Source organism: Bos javanicus, chromosome 23, assembly GCF_032452875.1.
Source record: "Bos javanicus breed banteng chromosome 23, ARS-OSU_banteng_1.0, whole genome shotgun sequence".
Taxonomy (NCBI): domain Eukaryota; kingdom Metazoa; phylum Chordata; class Mammalia; order Artiodactyla; family Bovidae; genus Bos; species Bos javanicus.
In genome coordinates this window covers 29,776,658-29,797,595 of record NC_083890.1, presented here as the reverse complement: position 1 = coordinate 29,797,595, position 20,938 = coordinate 29,776,658, and the positions used below count along the sequence as shown (strand labels likewise).

Below are 20,938 nucleotides of genomic sequence, written 5' to 3'. Positions count from 1 at the left end.
ATATTTCCTTGTGTATTTATGTTACAAGAAAAACCAACTATTTCTGTGGAGACACCACACTGAAACTGGTCTTGCTCCCTTTCACATTTCTGTTCTTAATCAAGATGAGGATAAAGGGATTTATATCTGCAAAGAGATGAAGCTAGGAAGTATTCCATACTTAAGAGTCAATGTCAGTTTATACATGAAAAACTGCTTTTGTTCGCTGCTAAAGGCAAGTAGCTCTGGATTTCTTCAAGTTTTAAAATGGATTTTCTTTTTCTTCCCCCACCTAAACAGCAAAGTACTACTTTCCAGAAAGAATGACAACCCAGCTGTGGAGATTCTTGGGGATTTTGATGAGAAGGTCATTCATGATCACAGATCTAGGACAAGCAGTGGAGGAACCCCATGTGTGCAGTTTGTTGGCCCCCTTTTTCCTGTAATCTCATGGTTCAAGTCTCTTCAGATGGATGGTGCTTAGCTTGCTTCCTCTGCACACACCTCTGGAGTTCTTCCCAGGCAACTTCCTACCATTATATTAGAGAGGAAGACATTCCCTGGAGAGAGAAGAGCCATGGAGACTGTGCTTCTGTTGCTGCTGAAAGACAATCAATTGCACACCGCCTTCTCAACACACATGTGCAAAATTGTCAATGTTATATAGATAGTATCTTAAAAGATTTATTTGTTGAAATTCATTACAATTTTTATTGGTTAAACTCAGTTTTGAACATAGTATGGAGACATGCATATATTTGGAAACACGCTCTTGAAGTTACCACACAATTAATGAAGATCCAAGAATAGATCTACAGACTTCTGGGTAATAGGAAATGTTGGGGAAGAAGTAGAGTCTAGTATCTAGTATAAAAGGGGAGAGACTATTGCACATGCATGACCTCTTCTTAGAAGTGGCTAAAAATAAAGTTTTTATATCAGAAAAGATTTATGCTACACACATAGCATTGTTATTACTTCTTGAAGAATTGGCATTTTTTTATAGTTGCTTTTAAAACACATGGTGTACATCCTGCTTTGTGTGAAATGATTCACTGGGTGCAGTTTATTTTTACAGTGGATATATGTGTAGAATAATATATGCATATAATTTGAAAATAAAGTTCAGATACTGAAGTTGTCTATGCAAAAATTCAACCTAGTAAATCTGAAGATCTAATTGGTTTTATTGAATGACTCATGAATTGGGCAGCATCCCATTTATCAAGAAGAGAAGAGCTGTACAAAACAGGAGGAATTTATATGCCAAAGGGGAAAGAGTGGATTCTTTCAGGCTTAGGTCACCTGTGTGAGGAACGGTCTGGGTCTCTGTGTCAGGTTACCTTACTGGTGCTGACTAGAAAATTGCAGACTGATTAAGACTACATTGCTTGGAGAGGTTGTATTTAACTTAGGTACTTGGTCTTGGTTTGCTGAAGTGGTCTGAGAACAGCTGACTCCACTTGGGGCCTTTTGTTTCTTTTTTCAGTTCAGTTCAGCTCAGTTTGGTCGCTCAGTTGTGTCTGACTCTTTGCAAGTCCGTGGACTGTAACACGCCAGGCCTCCCTTCCATCTCCAACACATGAAGTCTGCTCAAACTCACGTCCATCGAGTTGGCTATCCAACCGTCTCATCCCCTGTTTTCCCCGTCTCCTCCTGCCTTCAATCTTTCCTGGCATCAGGGTCTTTCTTTTTTTTTTTTTAAATATTATTTTATTTTTAAACTTTACATAATTGTATTAGTTTTGCCCAATATAAAAATGAATCCATCACAGGTATACATGTGCTCCCCATCCTGAACCCTCCTCCCTCCTCCCTCCCCATACCATCCCTCTGGGTTGTCCCAGTGCACTAGCCCCAAGCATCCAGTATCATGCATTTAACCTGGACTGGCATCTCATTTCATACATGATATTTTACATGTTTCAATGCCATTCTCCCAAATCTTCCCACCCTCTCCCAAGAGTCAGTTCTTCACATCAAGTGGCCAAAGTATTGGGAGTTTCAACGTCAGCATCAGTCATTTCAACGAATATTCAGGACTGATTTCCTTTAGGATTGACTGGTTAGATCTCCTTGCAGTCCAAGGGACTGTCAAGAGTTTTCCCAACACCACAGTACAAAAGCATCAATTCTTCTGCACTCAGCTTTCTTTACAGTCCAACTCTCACATCCGTACATGACTACTGGAAAATCCAGAGCTTGACTAGACAGACATTTGTCAGCAAGTAATGTCTCTGCTTTTTAACATGTTTTCTAGGTTGGTCATAGCTTTTCTTCCAAGGAGCAAGCATTTTTTCATTTCATGATTGCAGCCACTGTCGGTAATGATTTTGGAGCCCAAGAAAATAAAGTCTATCACTGTTTCCATTGTTTCCCCACCTATTTGCCATGAAGTGGTGAGCCGGGTGCCATGATCTTAGTTTTCTGAAATGTTGAGTTTTCAGCCAACTTTTTCACTCTCCTCTTTCACTTTCACCAAGAGGCTCTTTAGTTCTTCTTTGTTTTCTGCCATAAGGGTCGTGTCATCTGTGTATCCGAGGTTATTAATATTTCTTTTATATATTGTTTCTTTTTTAACATCAAGTAAAACTCTAAATAGCAGAAAATTCGATTCTCCATATTCTTACTCCTGTATTTCATGACATTGATGTTATGTTCAATCAGTAGACACCAGCTGTTTCTGAATTTGTTTTCCTTTCATTAAATTTATGGAAATTACACCGTATACTTCTCAAAGTCCAACTTAAATCTCATCTTTCACAAATGTGTCTTTCATGTTCTAATTAATGAAAGTATGAGAAACAGATCTTTTAGGGAATTAAACTATTCTATCTAGGGGAGCAAGAATGCAATAGAAAGTCACAAGAAATGCACTTGAAAGATTTTTAAAAATACCATATCAGAAAGGGAGTGATATATATTATGCTAAGGAAGTTGGACTTCCTATGATCCCAAGAAGAGTATTTCATATTAGATAAAATCATAGACTTCAGATTCAGATCAACCTAGAGTCTAATTCCTCGGGCAAGTTGTTGAACTTCTAGAAGCTAAAGTTTTCAAATCAATAGTGAGTGGAATGACAGTTTCAGGTGCCTAGGGTGGCAGGTGATAAGTGAGTTACCACACGTAGCATACTTGGCAGAGTACCTGGCACCCAGCAAAACTCAGTCCATGTTTACCCACTGATATATTAATGATGAGACTACTCATGGAGTGTGGGTAAAACACAACAATATCTTTATTCATCTTGCCTGTACCAGGTAGCAGTCCTTTCCTTGGTCCTGGTTTAAACCTCCAGAGTGTGCTATAACTTTTTGGTCATTTACAAATGGTAAAAGTGTCCACTTTAGTAATAAATTGTTTTCACATTAGTAAATAAAATGTCCACTGTCGAGTTACGCTTGATTTACATGTAAAGATTGTGTGTTTCCTGAGCTTCAGCCTGCTCCCATCTGAGACCTTGCAGTGGCGATTTGGCTGAGCTGAGTCCCTGCTTTCCACCTTGTGCATGTTCCTCTGTGCCTCTAGCTTGATAAGCGCAATTTCAGAACTTGTCAGGGCAAACCTGTGCAGAGGGAAAAGGAGAAGTTAGGCAGGAAAGTTTTGTTGACTAAATAGATAAAACAAAATTGGCACGATATTGATCATTTTAAAGTGCTTGTTAACATACATGGGTTTATTTGAAAATATTCTATATCTATTTTCCATATTAGAAATTTTTACACATTAAGAGCACTAATCCTTTGTTCACTGTGTTACTGATTTCTGGCCTCGTTTGATTTTTTCTGGACAAAATGCTCTTATGCTTTTAAAGTTCTGAAATGTATTAATTTATTATTCAATATATGACAATGTTTTATAAATGTCCTGTGTGCGCCTGAAAAAATTTGTATGTCTTCATGCCTTCAGTGTTTTCACTATATTAATTTTGTAATTTTTGCTGTGCTCTTGATATTTTCTACGTCCTTATTCATTTATGTTTGTATATCTTTTCTACCAGTTATCCATCCAATTCTGGCTGTGAATTTGCCTATTTCCTTTCCTACTTCTTAGGTTTTGCTTTACATTTTGAAGTTATTTCATAGAAAGAATATTAATTAAAGATTACTATAGCTTTCAAATTAACTAAATGGTTTACATTATGCAATGTCTCTCCTTATTCCCAATAATAGTTCTTCCCTTAAAGGCTACTTTTTCTGATACTAGTAAGATAATGCCAGCCTTCATTTTTGGCTAGTATTCATATGGTATGTCTTTCTTGTTTTCTTTACAGTGCATTTTCTTATAGACATCTTATTACAAAAAGAGTATATGGAAAGTATTAATGTTTTATCCTAGAATGGGCATTAGGATATTATTTTAATAGCTTTTAAAATTTTATTGGGGCTTCCCTGGTGGCTCAGAGGTTAAAGCGTCTGCCTGGAATGTGGGAGATTTGAGTTCGATCCCTGGGTCGGGAAGATCCCCTGGAGAATTGTATTATATAATTAAAATTATAAGATTTTAAATGATTTGGGTAATCTTAGTGCTTAGTAAGCATTTACCTGTCCTAATCAATCAGTGAAGTAATTTGATTTGAATATAACCAATTTTAATTCTTAATGCCAGTGAAATTTTATCTTATGAACAGAGATACAGAAAGTTTACTTAAAAGCCACTTGTTAACTTTATCAATGCCTCCTAACTAGATCATTTATTTTCTTCTGCAATATAGTTGCTTTTCTTTACTAATTTATTCAACTTAATATACCCAGATAGAATTATTTATCTTTGTTAAAATGATTCCTAGGATTTAATCTCTGTTAAAAGAATTAATTTTTTTGGCAGCAGCACACAGCATCTGGGAAATTAGTTCCCCAACCAGGGATCAAATCATGCCTCCTGTTTTGGAAGGACGCAGTCTTAACCACTGGACCACCAGGGAAATCCCTATTTAAGAAAAAAGCAGACTACATTCATAAAACCCTAGCATGTTGCAAGTATATCTAAGCAGGCTCTAGAATTAAAGCCAATAACCTATTGATAATATTTTATAAACAAATAACTAAGTGGATATGGGTAAAATAAGGTCAATATTTTTAAACTGAACATATTACCAAGATTTTAAAATAGGTTATTAGAATAGGTAAAAATTTATATTCAATATGAAGAAAATTATTTTCTAAAGTTATGATATCCACAAAAGTGAATAACATATAGGAGGCCAAAGACATGTTTTGATAAAAATAAAAATCTATATATTGTGACAAATACAGATATATAGATTAAATGACAATACTTTAAAATTCTAATGCATATTTTCTTAGATTTCAGAGAGTTAAAGAATTGATCAAAAGAGATTGAGAGCCATTATGTGAGCACAAGAGATGTATAAATGAGAAATACTCAGTCTCATGGTTCTTATCTCTTGGAAGCTTCTCTGTGGGTGGAAGAGATCAGAAAAATCCCTGGATGAACTTAGTCCCAGATGCCTCTAGTAAATGAACAAGAATCAATAATCCCCCTGAAAGAAAAACTGTTAGGTAATTGTAGGTTTTCCAGGGGACCTTTGTGCTTGTATGTAAATAATGGCCAGAACTGTTATGGCCTGTCGAACTACTGAATGAGAGATCTGGAGAACAATAGAAAGTTCTCAAGAAAGTTCTATCTCTATTTCTGTGATGAGAAAATAGATCTGTCATGAACATATCCACCCTGGCATTAGTTAATCTCTAGAGCAATAACTCCAGGATTTGGAAAATTATAATACATATACATATGCACCACTATAAATATTTATTTATTTATTCTCAGAGTCTTTAGAAAACAGCCAAAAGAAAAAAGAGATAACATTTCTGGAAAGGAATTGAGAAGGATTTACAGTAGGCAGCTTCAGGGTGTCACTGAAAGAAAATTTCATATCATTTTATTCAGGAGATTTAGCTGTGATCTTTACAAACAAAAGGAAAAACCAAAATTAGATGATGCTAAAAGTTCTTATTATCTGAGGGATTGTGTGAGGATATTTCACATTTCTCCCTAACTTGGGTCTCTTCCCAGCAACCTTCTTAGCGCCCACTTAGCTTCTTTGTTTCTCAATGTGTAGATCAAAGGATTAAGTGAGGGTGTCACTACAGTGTAGAAGAGGGTGAGGAATTTACTGTAATTCTGTGTGTATTTGCTCTTGGGTTGAATGTAAATGGAAGCTAGAGTCCCAAAAAACAAAACCACAACAATTAGGTGGGACCCACAAGTCCCAAATGCTTTCCTCCTGCCTTCAGTGGATTTTATCTTTAGCACACTCCTCACAATGCAGCCATAGGAGACCAGAATAAGCCCCAGAGGTATCACCACGTACAGCACAATAGCTATGGAGAGCTCATTTTCCAGGAAGGTCGTGTTCACACAGGCAATCTTAATCAGGGCAGGCTCCTCACACGTGAAGTCATCCACCATGTGATGGCTGCAGAGAGGCAATTGGAAAACAAGGATGGTCTGAGCCGTGGACTCCACAAAGCCACTGATCCAGGCCAGAGCTGCTAGTTGCTGGAGGAGTTTTGGGTGCATGATCACTGCATAGTGGAGGGGTCGACAGATGGCATTGAAGCGGTCATAGGCCATAATAGTCAGCAGGACACACTCCGTGGAGCCCAGCCCCAAAGCAACATACAGCTGGATCACACAGCCAGTGTAGCTAATGGTCTTGTCAGGCCCCTTGAGATTCCAAAGCATTTGTGGGACAACACTGGTGGTGAAACAGAGGTCCAGGAAGGAGAGATTGGAGAGGAAGAAATACATGGGTGTGTGGAGTTTGGGGTTAAAGTATGAGACCAGTATGATCGCTGTGTTCCCCATCAGTGTCAGAATGTATATGATAGAGATGACAAGAAGGAGAACCATCTCCAGGTGGGGCTGGTCAGAAAAGCCCAGTAGGATGAAACCTGCCGGAGTGCTAGCATTTGTTCCTTTCATTGCTTAATTGTGAGTCACCAATCTTGGTCATTCTTATTTTGTTCCTGTGGGAAAGAAAGTCAGATCATAATCATAAAAATATAACAAACTAAGTAAAATGACCACTTTGACACTGATTTTTCTATAGAGAAATAACAGAGTAAAATTATGCAAAAATAAGTGGTATAACAAGTTGTCTTGCTGTGTAAAGAAACACAGAGTCTGAAAACACCAAATTCATTGCCAGGATATATATAAACATAGAATTGAGATAGATATACAAGCTGTATTTAGAAAAGGCAGAGAAACCAGAAATCAAATTGCCAACATCTGCTGGATCACTCAAAAAGCAAGAAAATCTCTACTTTTGCTTTATTGACTATGCCAAAGCCTTTGGCTGTGTAGATCATAACAAAGTGTGGAAAATTCTTAAAGAGATGGGAGTACCAGCACACCTGACCTGCCTCCTGAGAAATCTGTATGCAGGTCAAGAAGCAAGTTAGAAATGGACATGGAACAGCAGACTGGTTCCAAATCGGGAAAGGAGTACATCAAGGCTGTATATTGTCACCCTGCTTATTTAACTTATATGAAGAGTACATCATGCAGAATGCTGGGCTGGATGAAGCACAAGTTGGAATCAAGATTGCTGGCAGACATATCAATAACCTCAGATATGCAGATGACACCACCCTTATGAGAGAAACTGAAGAAGAACTAAAGAGACCCTTGATGAAGGTGAAAGAGGAGAATGAAAAAGTTGGCTAAAATTAACATTTGTAAAACTAAGATTACGGCATCCGGTCCCATCACTTCATGGCAAATAGATGTGGAAACTATGGAAATAGTGAGAGACTATTTTTATGGGCTCCAAAATCACTGCAGATGGTGACCGCATCCATGAAATTAAAAGACGCTTACTCCTTGAAAGAAAAGCTATGACCAACCTAGACAGCATAATAAAAAGCAGAGACATTACTTTACCAACAAAGGCCCATTTAGTCAAAGCTGTGGTTTTTCCAGTAGTCATGTATGGGTGTGAGAGTTGGACTATAAAGACAGCTGAGCGCCAAAGAATTAATGCTTTTGAATTGTAGTGTTGGAGAAGACTCTTGAGAGTCCCTTGGACTGCAAGGAGATCAAACCAGTCAATCCTAAAGGAAATCAGTCCTGAATATTCATTGGAAGGACTGATGCTGAAGCTGAAACTCCAATACTTTGGCTACTTGATGTGAGGAACTGACTCATTGGAAAAGACCCTGAAACTGGGAAAGATTGAAGGCATAAGGAAAGGGGACGACAGAGGATGAGCTGGTTGGATGGCATTACTGACTCGATGGACATGAGTTTGAGCAAGCTCTGGGAGTTGGTGATGGACAGGGAGGCCTGGCATGCTGCAGTCCATGGTGTCAAAAAAATTGACATGACTGGCTGACTGAACTGAACTGAGAATAGACATTAGAGCATAACCCAGAACAGATGTGAGAAGTATCCCAAATTCTCTGAAAACAAAATACACGGGCCGTCAATGTACATAGTGTGAAAAGCCAAAGAAATGGAAGATAAGATGATTGTTATACATATTCGGACAGGATAGATGATAGATATAAAAGAAAAATATTGAAAAATACGTTGATGAGCAAGAGGCTGAGAAACAAGGCATATAGAATTCGAAACATGGAACAAAATAGGAATTGTTAGAATTTTCAAAATTGAAGTGTTAGAGATAATTATCGTTAATATTCATTGTTTTTCTGTGAAGCAAATATTTACTGATCTAATAAGTGTGGAGGAGAACTTCTGAAATCTCCCCATTTGAGTCACAGGTCTGCTATTTTAGGAATGTGCTCTCCAGGAAATTCTATTTACAATCCCCAATAAGCAAGCTCTACCCTATATGACATGAATAGTTCACATGCTTTAGTGTAGTTTTATTACAAGAGTTCATGAATTCAGCCACTAATTCCATCCAGTGACCTTCCATCAAGTAAGTTATTTTGATTTATCAGTGTTTTTACACTATTAATTTGCAAAGATTAAGAAACACAGGCATGAAAACTTGTTCTGAATGGTCAGTTTTGAAGTCTTCAAAACAGGAACAGTCATTTATCTTGGAGATTGACCTTAAACTTCATAAAATCTCGATAAATCACTGGCAGGGAATAAAGGGATAATAGTAGAGCTGAAGGGCTTTAAAAAGAGGAAGGTTGGGAAGAGCTGTGGAAGTAACTCAACAGACAGACTCTAAGAGAAAAAAATGTTCAGCATAGTAAAGGTCCAGCTAAATTTGCAAGTGTAAATCTCACTCAGTTGTGTCTGACTCTTTGTGACCCCATGGACTATAGCCCACCAGGCTCCTGTGTCCATGGAATTCTCCAGGCAAGAATACTGGAGTGGGTTTCCATTTTCTTCTCCAGAGGATCTTCCCTATCCAGGGTCCAACATTTGTTTCCTGCATTGCAGGCATATTCTTTACCATCTGAGCCATCAGGGCTGAGAAGTTTGCAAAGCATGACTTAAATATTCAGTACAGTGTTGTGACTTGAAACATTAGCTCTTATATAATGTACCCAAAAGTAGAAACGGAGGTTCTAACCCAAGACCAGGGATTACCATGTTGGTTGTAATAAAATGGACACATACATAGACTTTCAGTGGTACTCAACTTATGTAGCAACCTGCTGTGGGTACTTGGTCATGGGTGTTGAATGAGTGAATGAAGAAAGAAATGAATAAATTTGTGCATTACATAAAAAAATGAATAAACCACAAAACCATCCAGTGACAGTTACTGATCTCCCCTTAAGTATCCTGGAAAGAAAATTAAACTTACTTCTAAGAATCCCTCATCTTTTTACCACCTCTCAGGCAATTATTGCACAGTCGAGTTTAGAGAGAATAAGTGGCTTATTTTCTTTGGCATCCATAGTAATAACCGGTTGCATTTTAAATTTGGCCAAGACAAAACTCTCATGTGTTTTGCATAGGTCATGTCATCTGCGTATCTGAGGTTATTAATATTTCTTTTATATATTGTTTCTTTTTTAACATCAAGTAAATGTCTAAATAGCACAAAATTCAATTCTCCATATTCTTACTCCTGTCTTTCACAACGTTCATCTTATGTTCAATCAGTAGACACCAGCTGTTTCTGAATATTTTTTCCTTTCATTAAATTTATGGAAATTACACCATATACTTCTCAAAATCCAACTTAATCTCATCGTTCACAAATGTGTCTTTCATGTTCTAATTAATGAAAGTATGAGAAACAGATCTTTTAGGGAATTAAACTATTCTATTATATCTAGGGGAGCGAGAGTGTAATAGAAAATGACAAGAAATACACTTGAAAGATTTTTAAAAGTACCATATCACAAAGGGAGTGATATATATTATGCTAAGGAAGTTGGACTTCCTATGATCCCAAGGAGAGTATTTCATATTAGATAAGATCATAGACTCCAGATTCAGATCAACTTAGATTCTAATTCCTCGGGCAAGTTGTTGAACTTCTAGAAGGTAAAGTTTTCAAATAAATAGTTAGTGGAATGACAGTTTCAGGTTCCTAGGGTGGCAGGTGATAAGTGAGTTACCACACGTAACATACTTGGCAGAGTACCTGGCACCCAGCAAAACTCAGTCCATGTTTACCCACTGATATATTAATGATGAGACTACTCATGGAGTGTGGGTAAAACACAACAATATCCTTATTCCTTTATTCATCGTGCCTGTACCATGTAGCAGTCCTTTCCTTGGTCCTGGTTTAAAACTCCAGAGTGTGCTATAACTTTTTGGTCATTTACCAATGGTAAAAGTGTCCACTTTTAGTAATAAAGTATTTTCACATTAGTAAATAAAATGTCCACTGTCGAGTGACACTTGATTTACATGTAAAGATTCTGTGTTTCCTGAGCTTCAGCCTGCTCCCGTCTGAGACCTTGCAGTGGCGATTTGGTTGAGCTGAGTCCCTGCTTTCCACCTTGTGCATGTTCCTCTGTGCCTCTAGCTTGATAAGTGCAATTTCAGAACTTACCAGGGCAAACCTGTGCGGAGGGAAAAGGAGAGGTTAAGCAGGGAAGTTTTGTTGACTAAATAGATGAAACAAAATTGGCATGATACTGATCATTTTAAAATGCTTGTTAACATACATGGGTTTATTTGAAATTATTCTATATCTATTTTCCATATTAGAAATTTTTACACATTAAGAGCACTAATCCTTTGTTCACTGTGTTACTGATTTCTGGCCTTGTTTGTTTATTTTTTTAGACAAAATGCTTTTATGCTTTTAAACTTCTGAAATGTATTCATTTATTATTCAATATATGGTTGATGTTCTAAAATGCCCTGTGTGTGCCTGGAAAATTTTGTATGTCGTCATGCCTTCAGTGTTTTCACTACATTAATTTTGTAATTTTTGCTGTGCTCTTTAATTTTCTATGTCCTTATTCATTTATATTTGTATATCTTTTCTACCAGTTATCCATTCAATTCTGGCTGTGAATTTGCCTATTTCCTTTCTTACTTCTTAGGTTTTGCTTTATATTTTGAAGTTATTTGATAGAATATTAATTAAAGATTACTATAGCTTTCAAGTTAACTAAATGGTTCACAATATGCAATGTCTCCCCTTATTCCCAATAATAGTTCTTCCCTGAAAGGCTACCTTTTCTGATACTAGTAAGATCATGCCAGCCTTCTTTTTTGGCTAGTATTCATATGGTATGTCTTTTTTGTATTCTTTACAGTGCATTTTCTTATAGACATCTTATTACCAAAAGAGTATATGGAAAGTATTAATGTTCTATCCTAGTGTGGCCATAAGGATATCATTTTAATAGCTTTTAAAATTTTATTGGAGCTTCCCTGGTGTCTCAGAGGTTAAAGCGTCTGCCTGCAATGCAGGAGACCTGGGTTCAATCCCTGGGTCGGGAAGACCCCCTGGAGAATTTTATAGTATAATTAAAACTATAAGATTTTACATGATTTGGGTAATCTTAGTGCTTAGTATGCATTTACCTGTCCTAATCAGTGAAGTAATTTTATTTGAATATAACCAGTTTAAATTATTAATGCCAATAAAATTTTATCTCAAAAACAGAGATATAGAAAGTTTACTTAGATGCCACCTGTTAACCTTATCAATGCCTTCTGACTAGATCATTTATTATCTTCTCCAATATAGTTGCTTTTCTTTACTAATTTATTCAACTTCTTAATATATCCAGAGAGAATTATTTGTCTTTGTTAAAATGATTCTTAGAATTTATACTCTATTAAAAGAATTGATATGTTTGGCAGCAGCACACAGTATCTGGGAAATTATTTCCCCATCCAGGGATCAAACCATGCCTCCTGCTTTGGAAGCATGCGGTCTTAACCACTGGACCACGAGGGAAATCCCTATTTAAGAAAAAAGTAGAGTACATTCATGAAACCATAGCATGTTGTGATTATATCTAAGCAGGCTCTAGAATTAAAGCCAATAAACTATTGATAATATTTTATAAACAAATAACTAAGTGGATATGGGTAAAATAAGGTCAATATTTTTAAACTGAACATATTACCAAGATTTTAAAATAGGTTATTAGAATAGGTAAAAATTTATATTCAATATGAAGAAAATTATTTTCTAAAGTTATGATATCCACAAAAGTGAATAACATATAGGAGGCCAAAGACATGTTTTGATAAAAATAAAAATATATATATTGTGACAAATACAGATATATAGATTAAATGACAATACTTTAAAATTCTAATGCATATTTTCTTAGATTTCAGATAGAGAGTTAAAGAATTGATCAAAAGAGATTGAGAGCCATTATGTGAGCACAAGAGATGTATAAATGAGAAATACTCAGTCTCATGGTTCTTATTCTTGGAAGCTTCTCTGTGGGTGGAAGAGATCAGAAAAATCCCTGGATGAACTTAGTCCCAGATGCCTCTAGTAAATGAACAAGAATCAATAATCCCCCTGAAAGAAAAACTGTTAGGTAATTGTAGGTTTTCCAGGGGACCTTTGTGCTTGTATGTAAATAATGGCCAGAACTGTTATGGCCTGTCGAACTACTGAATGAGAGATCTGGAGAACAATAGAAAGTTCTCAAGAAAGTTCTATCTCTATTTCTGTGATGAGAAAATAGATCTGTCATGAACATATCCACCCTGGCATTAGTTAATCTCTAGAGCAATAACTCCAGGATTTGGAAAATTATAATACATATACATATGCACCACTATAAATATTTATTTATTTATTCTCAGAGTCTTTAGAAAACAGCCAAAAGAAAAAAGAGATAACATTTCTGGAAAGGAATTGAGAAGGATTTACAGTAGGCAGCTTCAGGGTGTCACTGAAAGAAAATTTCATATCATTTTATTCAGGAGATTTAGCTGTGATCTTTACAAACAAAAGGAAAAACCAAAATTAGATGATGCTAAAAGTTCTTATTATCTGAGGGATTGTGTGAGGATATTTCACATTTCTCCCTAACTTGGGTCTCTTCCCAGCAACCTTCTTAGCGCCCACTTAGCTTCTTTGTTTCTCAATGTGTAGATCAAAGGATTAAGTGAGGGTGTCACTACAGTGTAGAAGAGGGTGAGGAATTTACTGTAATTCTGTGTGTATTTGCTCTTGGGTTGAATGTAAATGGAAGCTAGAGTCCCAAAAAACAAAACCACAACAATTAGGTGGGACCCACAAGTCCCAAATGCTTTCCTCCTGCCTTCAGTGGATTTTATCTTTAGCACGCTCCTCACAATGCAGCCATAGGAGACCAGAATAAGCCCCAGAGGTATCACCACATAGAGGACAGAAGCTATGGAGAGCTCATTTTCCAGGAAGGTTGTGTTCACACAGGCAATCTTAATCAGGGCAGGCTCCTCACACGTGAAGTCATCCACCATGTGATGGCTGCAGAGAGGCAATTGGAAAACAAGAATGGTCTGAACAGTGGACCCCACAAAGCCACTGATCCAGGCCAGAGCTGCTAGTTGCTGGAGAAGTTTTGGGTGCATGATCACTGCATAGTGGAGGGGTTGACAGATGGCACTGAAGCGGTCATAGGCCATAATAGTCAGCAGGACACACTCCGTGGAGCCCAGCCCCAAAGCAACATACAGCTGGATCACACAGCCAGTGTAGCTAATGGTCTTGTCAGGCCCCTTGAGATTCCAAAGCATTTGTGGGACAACACTGGTGGTGAAACAGAGGTCCAGGAAGGAGAGATTGGAGAGGAAGAAATACATGGGTGTGTGGAGTTTGGGGTTAAAGTATGAGACCAGTATGATCGCTGTGTTCCCCATCAGTGTCAGAATGTATATGATAGAGACGACAAGAAGGAGAACCATCTCCAGGTGGGGCTGGTCAGAAAAGCCCAGTAGGATGAAACCTGCCAGAGTGCTAGCATTTGTTCCTTTCATTGCTTAATTGTGAGTCACCATTCTTGGTCATTCCTATTTTCTTCCTGTGGGAAAGAAAATCAGATCATAATCATAAAAATATAACAAACTAAGTAAAATGAGCACTTTGACACTGATTTTTTTATATAGAGAAATAAGAGTAAAATTACACAAAAATAAATGGTATAACAAGTTGTCTTGCTGTATAAAGAAACACAGAGTCTGAAAACACCAAGTTCACTGCAAGGATATATGTAAACATAGAATTGACATAGATCTACAAGCTGGATTTAGAAAAGGCAGAGAAACCAGAGATCAAATTACCAGCATCTGCTGGATCACTGAAAAAGCAAGAAAACATCTACTTTTGCTTTATTGACTACGCCAAAGTGTTTGGCTGTGTGGATCACAACACAAAAGTGTGGAAATTCTTAAAGAGATGGGAATACCAGCACACCTGACCTGCCTCCTGAGAAATCTGTTTTCAGGTCAAGAAGCAATTTAGAAGTGGACATGGAACAACAGACTGGTTCCAAATCGGGAAAGGATTTGGAACCAGTCTGTTCCAAATGTATATTTGGAACAAGGCTGTATATTGTCACCCTGCTTATTTAAATTATATGAAGAGTACATCATGTGGAATGCTGGGCTGGGTGAAGCACAAGCTGGAATCAAGATTGCTGGCAGAAATATCAATAACCTCAGATATGCAGATGACACCACCCTTATGGGAGAAAGTGAAAGAGGAGAATGAAAAAGTTGGCTAAAACTTAATATTCGTAAAATTAAGATTATGGCATCCAGTCCCATCACTTCATGGCAAATAGATATGGAAACAATGGAAATAGTGAGAGACTATTTTTCTGGGCTCCAAAATCACTGCAGATGGTCAATTAAAAGACACTTACTCCTTGGAAGAAAAGCTATGACCAACCTAGACAGCATAATAAAAAGCAGAGACATTACTTTACCAACAAAGGCCCATAAAGCTGTGGTTTTTCCAGTAGTCATGTGTGGGTGTGAGAGTTGGACTATAAAGACTACTGAGCACCAAAGAATTAATGCTTTTGAATTGTGGTGTTGGAGAAGACTCTTGAGAGTCCCTTGGACAGCAAGGAGATCAAATCAGTCAATCCTAAAGGAAATCAGTCCTGAATATTCATTGGAAGGGCTGATGCTAAAGCTGAAACTCCAATACTCTGGACACTTGATGTGAAGAACTGACTCATTGGAAAAGACCCTGAAGCTGGGAAAGATTGAAGGCATAAGGAAAGGGGACGAAGGAGGATGAGATGGTTGGATGGCATTACTGACTCGATGGACATGAGTTTGAGCAAGCTCTGGGAGTTGGTGATGGACAGGGAAACCTGGCGTGCTGCAGTCCATGGTTTCAAAAAAATCTGACATGACTGATTGACTGAACTGAACTGAACTGAGGATATACATTAGAGCATAACTCTGAACAGATGTGAGAAGTATCTCAAATTCTCTGAAAACAAAATACATGGGCTGTCAATGTGCATAGTGTGAAAAACCAAAGAAATGGAAGGTAAGATGATTGTTATACATATTCGTACAGGATAGATGATAGATATAAAAGAAAAATATTGAAAAATACATTGATGAGCAAGAGGCTGAGAAACAAGGCATATAGAATTTGAATAATGGACAAAATAGGAATTGTTAGAATTTTCAAAATTGAAGTGTTAGAGATAATTATTGTTAATATTCATTGTTTTTCTGTGAAGCAAATATTTACTGATCTATTAAGTTTGAATGAGAACTTCTGAAATCTCCTCATTTGAATCACAGGTCTGCTATTTTAGGAATATACTATCCAGGAAATTCTATTTACAATCCCCAATAAGCAATCTCTACCCTATATGACATGAATAGTTCACATGCTTTAATGTAGTTTTATTACAAGAGTTCATGAATTCAGCCACTAATGCAATCCAGTGACCTTCCATCAAGTAAGTTATTTTGATTTATCAGTGTCTTTACTATTAACTTGCAAAGATTAAGAAATACAGGTATGAAAATTTGTACTTCCGAATGGTCAATTTTGAAGTCTTCAAACAGGAACCATCATTTATCTTGGAGATTGAATTTAAACAAGTTGCTTAAAAACAAATGAATAAACAACAAAGCCATCCAATGACAATTACTGATTTCCCTTTATCCTAGCAAGAAAATTAAACTTACTTCTAAGAATCCTTCACCTTTATAAGCACCTCTCAGGCAATTATTGCACATCCAGTTTAGAGAGAATAAGTGGCTTATTTTCTTTGGCATCCATAGTAATAATCAGTTGCATTTGAAATTTTGGCCAAGACAAAACTCTCATGTGTTCTGCATACAGAATGATAACTATTTCCAGAATTATAGCAAAAAAAAGAAACTGATCTTGGTGGTCACATTGGTTACCATGTTTCTATCTGTCCATGCATTTTGGTGGTATAATTAAAACCGTGAGTGTTATGATGCACCAAAATTGACATTGACCTTACCTGGCTAAACTTCCTCTATTATTCAGTAAAGTGTAAAACAACTGTGCTTTTGAAAGATCCAACATCTCCTGGGGAAAAGACAGCATGTGAGTGGCCTCACTTTACTTGATGTAACTCTACAATGTAATAATATTTTCTTGTGTATTTGTGTTACAAGAAAAACCAACTATTTCCAAGCAGACACTACACTGAAACTGGTCTCGCTCCCTTTCACATTTCTGTTCTTAATCAGGATGAGGATAAAAGGACTTATATCTGCAAAGAGACGAAGCTGGGAAGTATTCCATAATTAAGAGTCTAGTCAGTTTATACATGAAAAACTGCTTTTGTTCGTTGCTAAAGGCAAGTAGTTCTGGATTTCTTCAACTTTTAAAATGGATTTTCTTTTTCTTCCCACACCTAAACAGCAAAGTACTACTTTCCAGGAAGAATGACAATCCAGCTGTGGAGATTCTTGGGGATTTTGATGAGAAGGTCATTTATGATCACAGATCTAGGATAAGCAGTGGAGGAACCCCATGTGTGCAGTTTGTTGGCCCCCATTTTCCTGTAATCTCATGGTTCAAGTCTCTTCAGATGGATGGTGCTTAGCTTGCTTCCTCTGCACACACCTCTGGAGTTCTTCCCAGACAACTTCCTACCATTATATTAGAGAGGAAGACATTCCCTGGAGAGAGAAGAGCCATGGAGACTGTGCTTCTGTTGCTGCTGAAAGACAATCAATTGCACACCACCTTCTAAACACACATGTGCAAAATTGTCAATGTTATATAGATAGTACCTTAAAAGATTTATTTGTTGAAATTCATTACAATTTTTATTAGTTAAACTCAGTTTTGAACATAGTATGGAGACATGCATGTATCTGGAAATATGTACTTGAAGTTTACACACAATTAATGAAGATCCAAGAATAGATCTACAGACTTCTGGGTAATAGGAAATTTTGGGGAAGAAGTAGTGTCTAGTATCTAGTATAAAAGTCTAGTATCTAGTATAAAAGTCTAGTATCTAGTATAAAAGGGGAGTATAAAATAAAAGTATTGCAAATTCATGACCTCTTCTTAGAAGTGGCTAAAAATAAAGTTTTTATATCAGAAAAGATTTATGCTACACACATAGCATTGTTATTACTTCTTGAAGATTTGGCATTTTTTTATAGTTGCTTTTAAAACACATAGTGTACATCCTGCTTTGTGTGAAATGATTCACTGGGTGCAGTTTATTTTTAAGTGGATATATGTGTAGAATAATACATGCATATAATTTGAAAATAAAGTTCAGATACTGCAGTTGTCTATGCAAAAATTCAACCTAGTAATTCTGAAGATCTATTTGGTTTCATTGAATGAGTCATGAATTGGGCAGCATCCCATTTATCAAGTAGAGAAGAGCTGTACAAAACAGGAGGAATTTATATGCTGAAGGGAAAAGAGTGGATTCTTTCAGGCTTAGGTCACCTGTGTGTGAGGAACGGTCTGGGTCTATGTGTCAGGTTACCTTACTGGTGCTGACTAGAAAATTGCAGACTGATTAAGACTACATTGCTTGGAGAGGTTGTATTTAACTTAGGTACTTGGTCTTGGTTTGCTGAAGTGGTCTGAGAACAGCTGACTCCACTTGGGGCACTTTGTTTCTTTTTTCAGTTCAGTTCAGCTCAGTTTGGTCGCTCAGTTATGTCTGACTCTTTGCAAGCCCATGGACTGTAGCACGCCAGGCCTCCCTTCCATCTACAACACGTGAAGTCTGCTCAAACTCATGTCCATCGAGTTGACTATCCAACCATCTCATCCCCTGTTGTCCCCGTCTCCTCCTGCCTTCAATATTTCCCAGCATCAGGGTCTTTTCCAAAGTCAGTTCTTCACATCAGGTGGCCATATTGGAAGTTTCAACTTCAGCATCAGTCCTTCCAATGAATATTCGGGACTGATTTCCTTTAGGATTAACTGGTTAGATTTTCTTGCAGTCCAAGGGACTGTCAAGACTTTCCCAACACCACAGTTCAAAAGCATCAATTCTTCTGCACTCAGCTTTCTTTACAGTCCAACTCTCACATCGTACATGACCACCGGATAAGCCAGAGCTTGACTAAACAGACATTTGTCAGCAAGTAATGTTTCTGCTTTTTAAAATGTTGTCTAGGTTGGTCATAGCTTTTCTTCCAAGGGGCAAGCATCTTTTCATTTCATGATTGCAGCCGCTGTCAGTAATGATTTTGGAGCCCAAGAAAATAAAGTCTGTCACTGTTTTCATTGTTTCCCCACCTATCTGCCATGAAGTGATGGGCCTGATGCCATGATGTTAGTTTTCTGAAATGTTGAGTTTTCGGTCAATTTTTTGACTCCCCTCTTTCAATTTCATCAAAAGACTCTTTAGTTCTTTGCTTTCTGCCATAAGGGTTGTGTCATCTGTGTATCTAAAGTTATTAATATTTCTTTGTTATATTGTTTCTTTTTTAACATCAAGTAAAAGTCTAAATAGCACAAAATTTGATTCTCCATATTCTTACTCCTGTCTTTCATGACATTCATCTTATATTCAATCAGTAGACACCAACTGTTTCTGAATATTTTTTCCTTTCATTAAATTTATGGAAATTACACCATATACGGTTGAATGGTTGAAGTAGAACGGTTTTATGAAGACCTACAAGACCTTTTAAAACTAACACCCAAATAAGATGTCGTTTTCATTATAGGGGACTGGAATGCAAAAGTAGGAAGTCAAGAAACACCTGGCGTAACGGGCAAATTTGGCCTTGGTATACGAAATGAAGCAGGACAAAGACTAATGGAGTTTTGCCAAGAAAATGCACTGGTCATAGCAAACACCCTCTTCCAACAACACAAGAGAAGACTCGACACATGGACATCACCAGATGGTCAACACCGAAATCAGATTGATTATATTCTTTGCAGCCAAAGATGGAGAAGCTCTATACAGTCAGCAAAAACAAGACCAGGAGCTGACTGTGGCTCAGACCATGAACTCCTTATTGCCAAGAAATTGAAGAATGTAGGGAAAACCACTAGACCATTCAGGTATGACCTAAGTCAAATCCCTTATGATTATACAGTGGAAGTGAGAAATAGATTTAAGGGTCTAGATCTGATAGATAGAGTGCCTGATGAACTATGGACTGAGGTTCATGACCTTGTACAGGAGACAGGGATTAAGACCATCCCCATGGAAAAGAAATGCAAAAAAGAAAAATGGCTGTCTGAGGAGGCCTTACAAATAGCTGTGAAAAGAAGAGAAGTGAAAAGCAAAGGAGAAAAGGAAAGATATAAGCATCTGAATGCAGAGTTCCAAAGAATAGCAAGAAGAGATAAGAAAGCCTTCCTCAGTGATCAATGCAAAGAAATAGAGGAAAACAACAGAATGGGAAAGACTAGAGACCACTTCAAGAAAATTAGAGATATCAAGGGGACATTTCATGCAAAGATGGGCTCAATAAAGGACAGAAATAGTATGGACCTAACAGAAACAAAAGATATTAAGAAGAGGTGGCAAGAATACACAGAAGAACTGTACAAAAAAGACCTTTATGACCCAGATAATCACTTTGGTGTGATCACTGACCTAGAGCCAGACATCCTGGAATGTGAAATCAAGTGGGCCTTAGAAAGCATCACTATGAACAAAGCTAGTGGAGGTGATGGCATTCCATTTGAGCTATTTCAAATCTTGAAAGATGATGCTGTGAAAGTGCTGCACTCAATATGCCAGCAAATTTGGAAAACTCAGCAGTGGCCACAGGACTGGAAAAGGTCAGTTTTCATTCCAATCCCAAAGAAAGGCAATGCCAAAGAATGCTCAAACTACCGCACAATTGCACTCATCTCACATGCTAGTAAAGTAATGCTCAAAATTCTCCAAGCCAGGCTTCAGCAATATTGAACCATGAACTTCCTGATGTTCAACCTGGTTTTAGAAAAGGCAGAGGAACCAGAGACCAAATTGCCACATCCACTGGATCATTGAAAAAACAAGAAAGTTCCAGAAAACCATCTGTTTCTGCTTTATTGACTATGCCAAATCCTTTGACTGTGTGGATCACAATAAACTGTGGAAAATTCTGAAAGAGATGGGAATACCAGACC

The 20,938-nt window shown here is 37.3% G+C and overlaps 2 protein-coding genes across 2 annotated transcripts; both read right to left on the bottom strand.

Annotated features, from left to right (window-relative positions):
- Window positions 1-5,897: 5,897 nt before the first annotated feature.
- On the bottom strand, window positions 5,898-6,933 carry LOC133235917 (olfactory receptor 2G3-like). Its single transcript, XM_061397696.1, has one exon. The coding sequence runs from the start codon at window positions 6,931-6,933 to the stop codon at window positions 6,001-6,003; it is 933 nt and encodes a 310-aa protein (XP_061253680.1). The 3' UTR covers window positions 5,898-6,000.
- A 6,377-nt stretch (window positions 6,934-13,310) lies between these two features.
- On the bottom strand, window positions 13,311-14,346 carry LOC133235916 (olfactory receptor 2G3-like). The gene has a single exon (XM_061397695.1). The coding sequence runs from the start codon at window positions 14,344-14,346 to the stop codon at window positions 13,414-13,416; it is 933 nt and encodes a 310-aa protein (XP_061253679.1). The 3' UTR covers window positions 13,311-13,413.
- Between the last annotated feature and the right edge of the window lie 6,592 nt (window positions 14,347-20,938).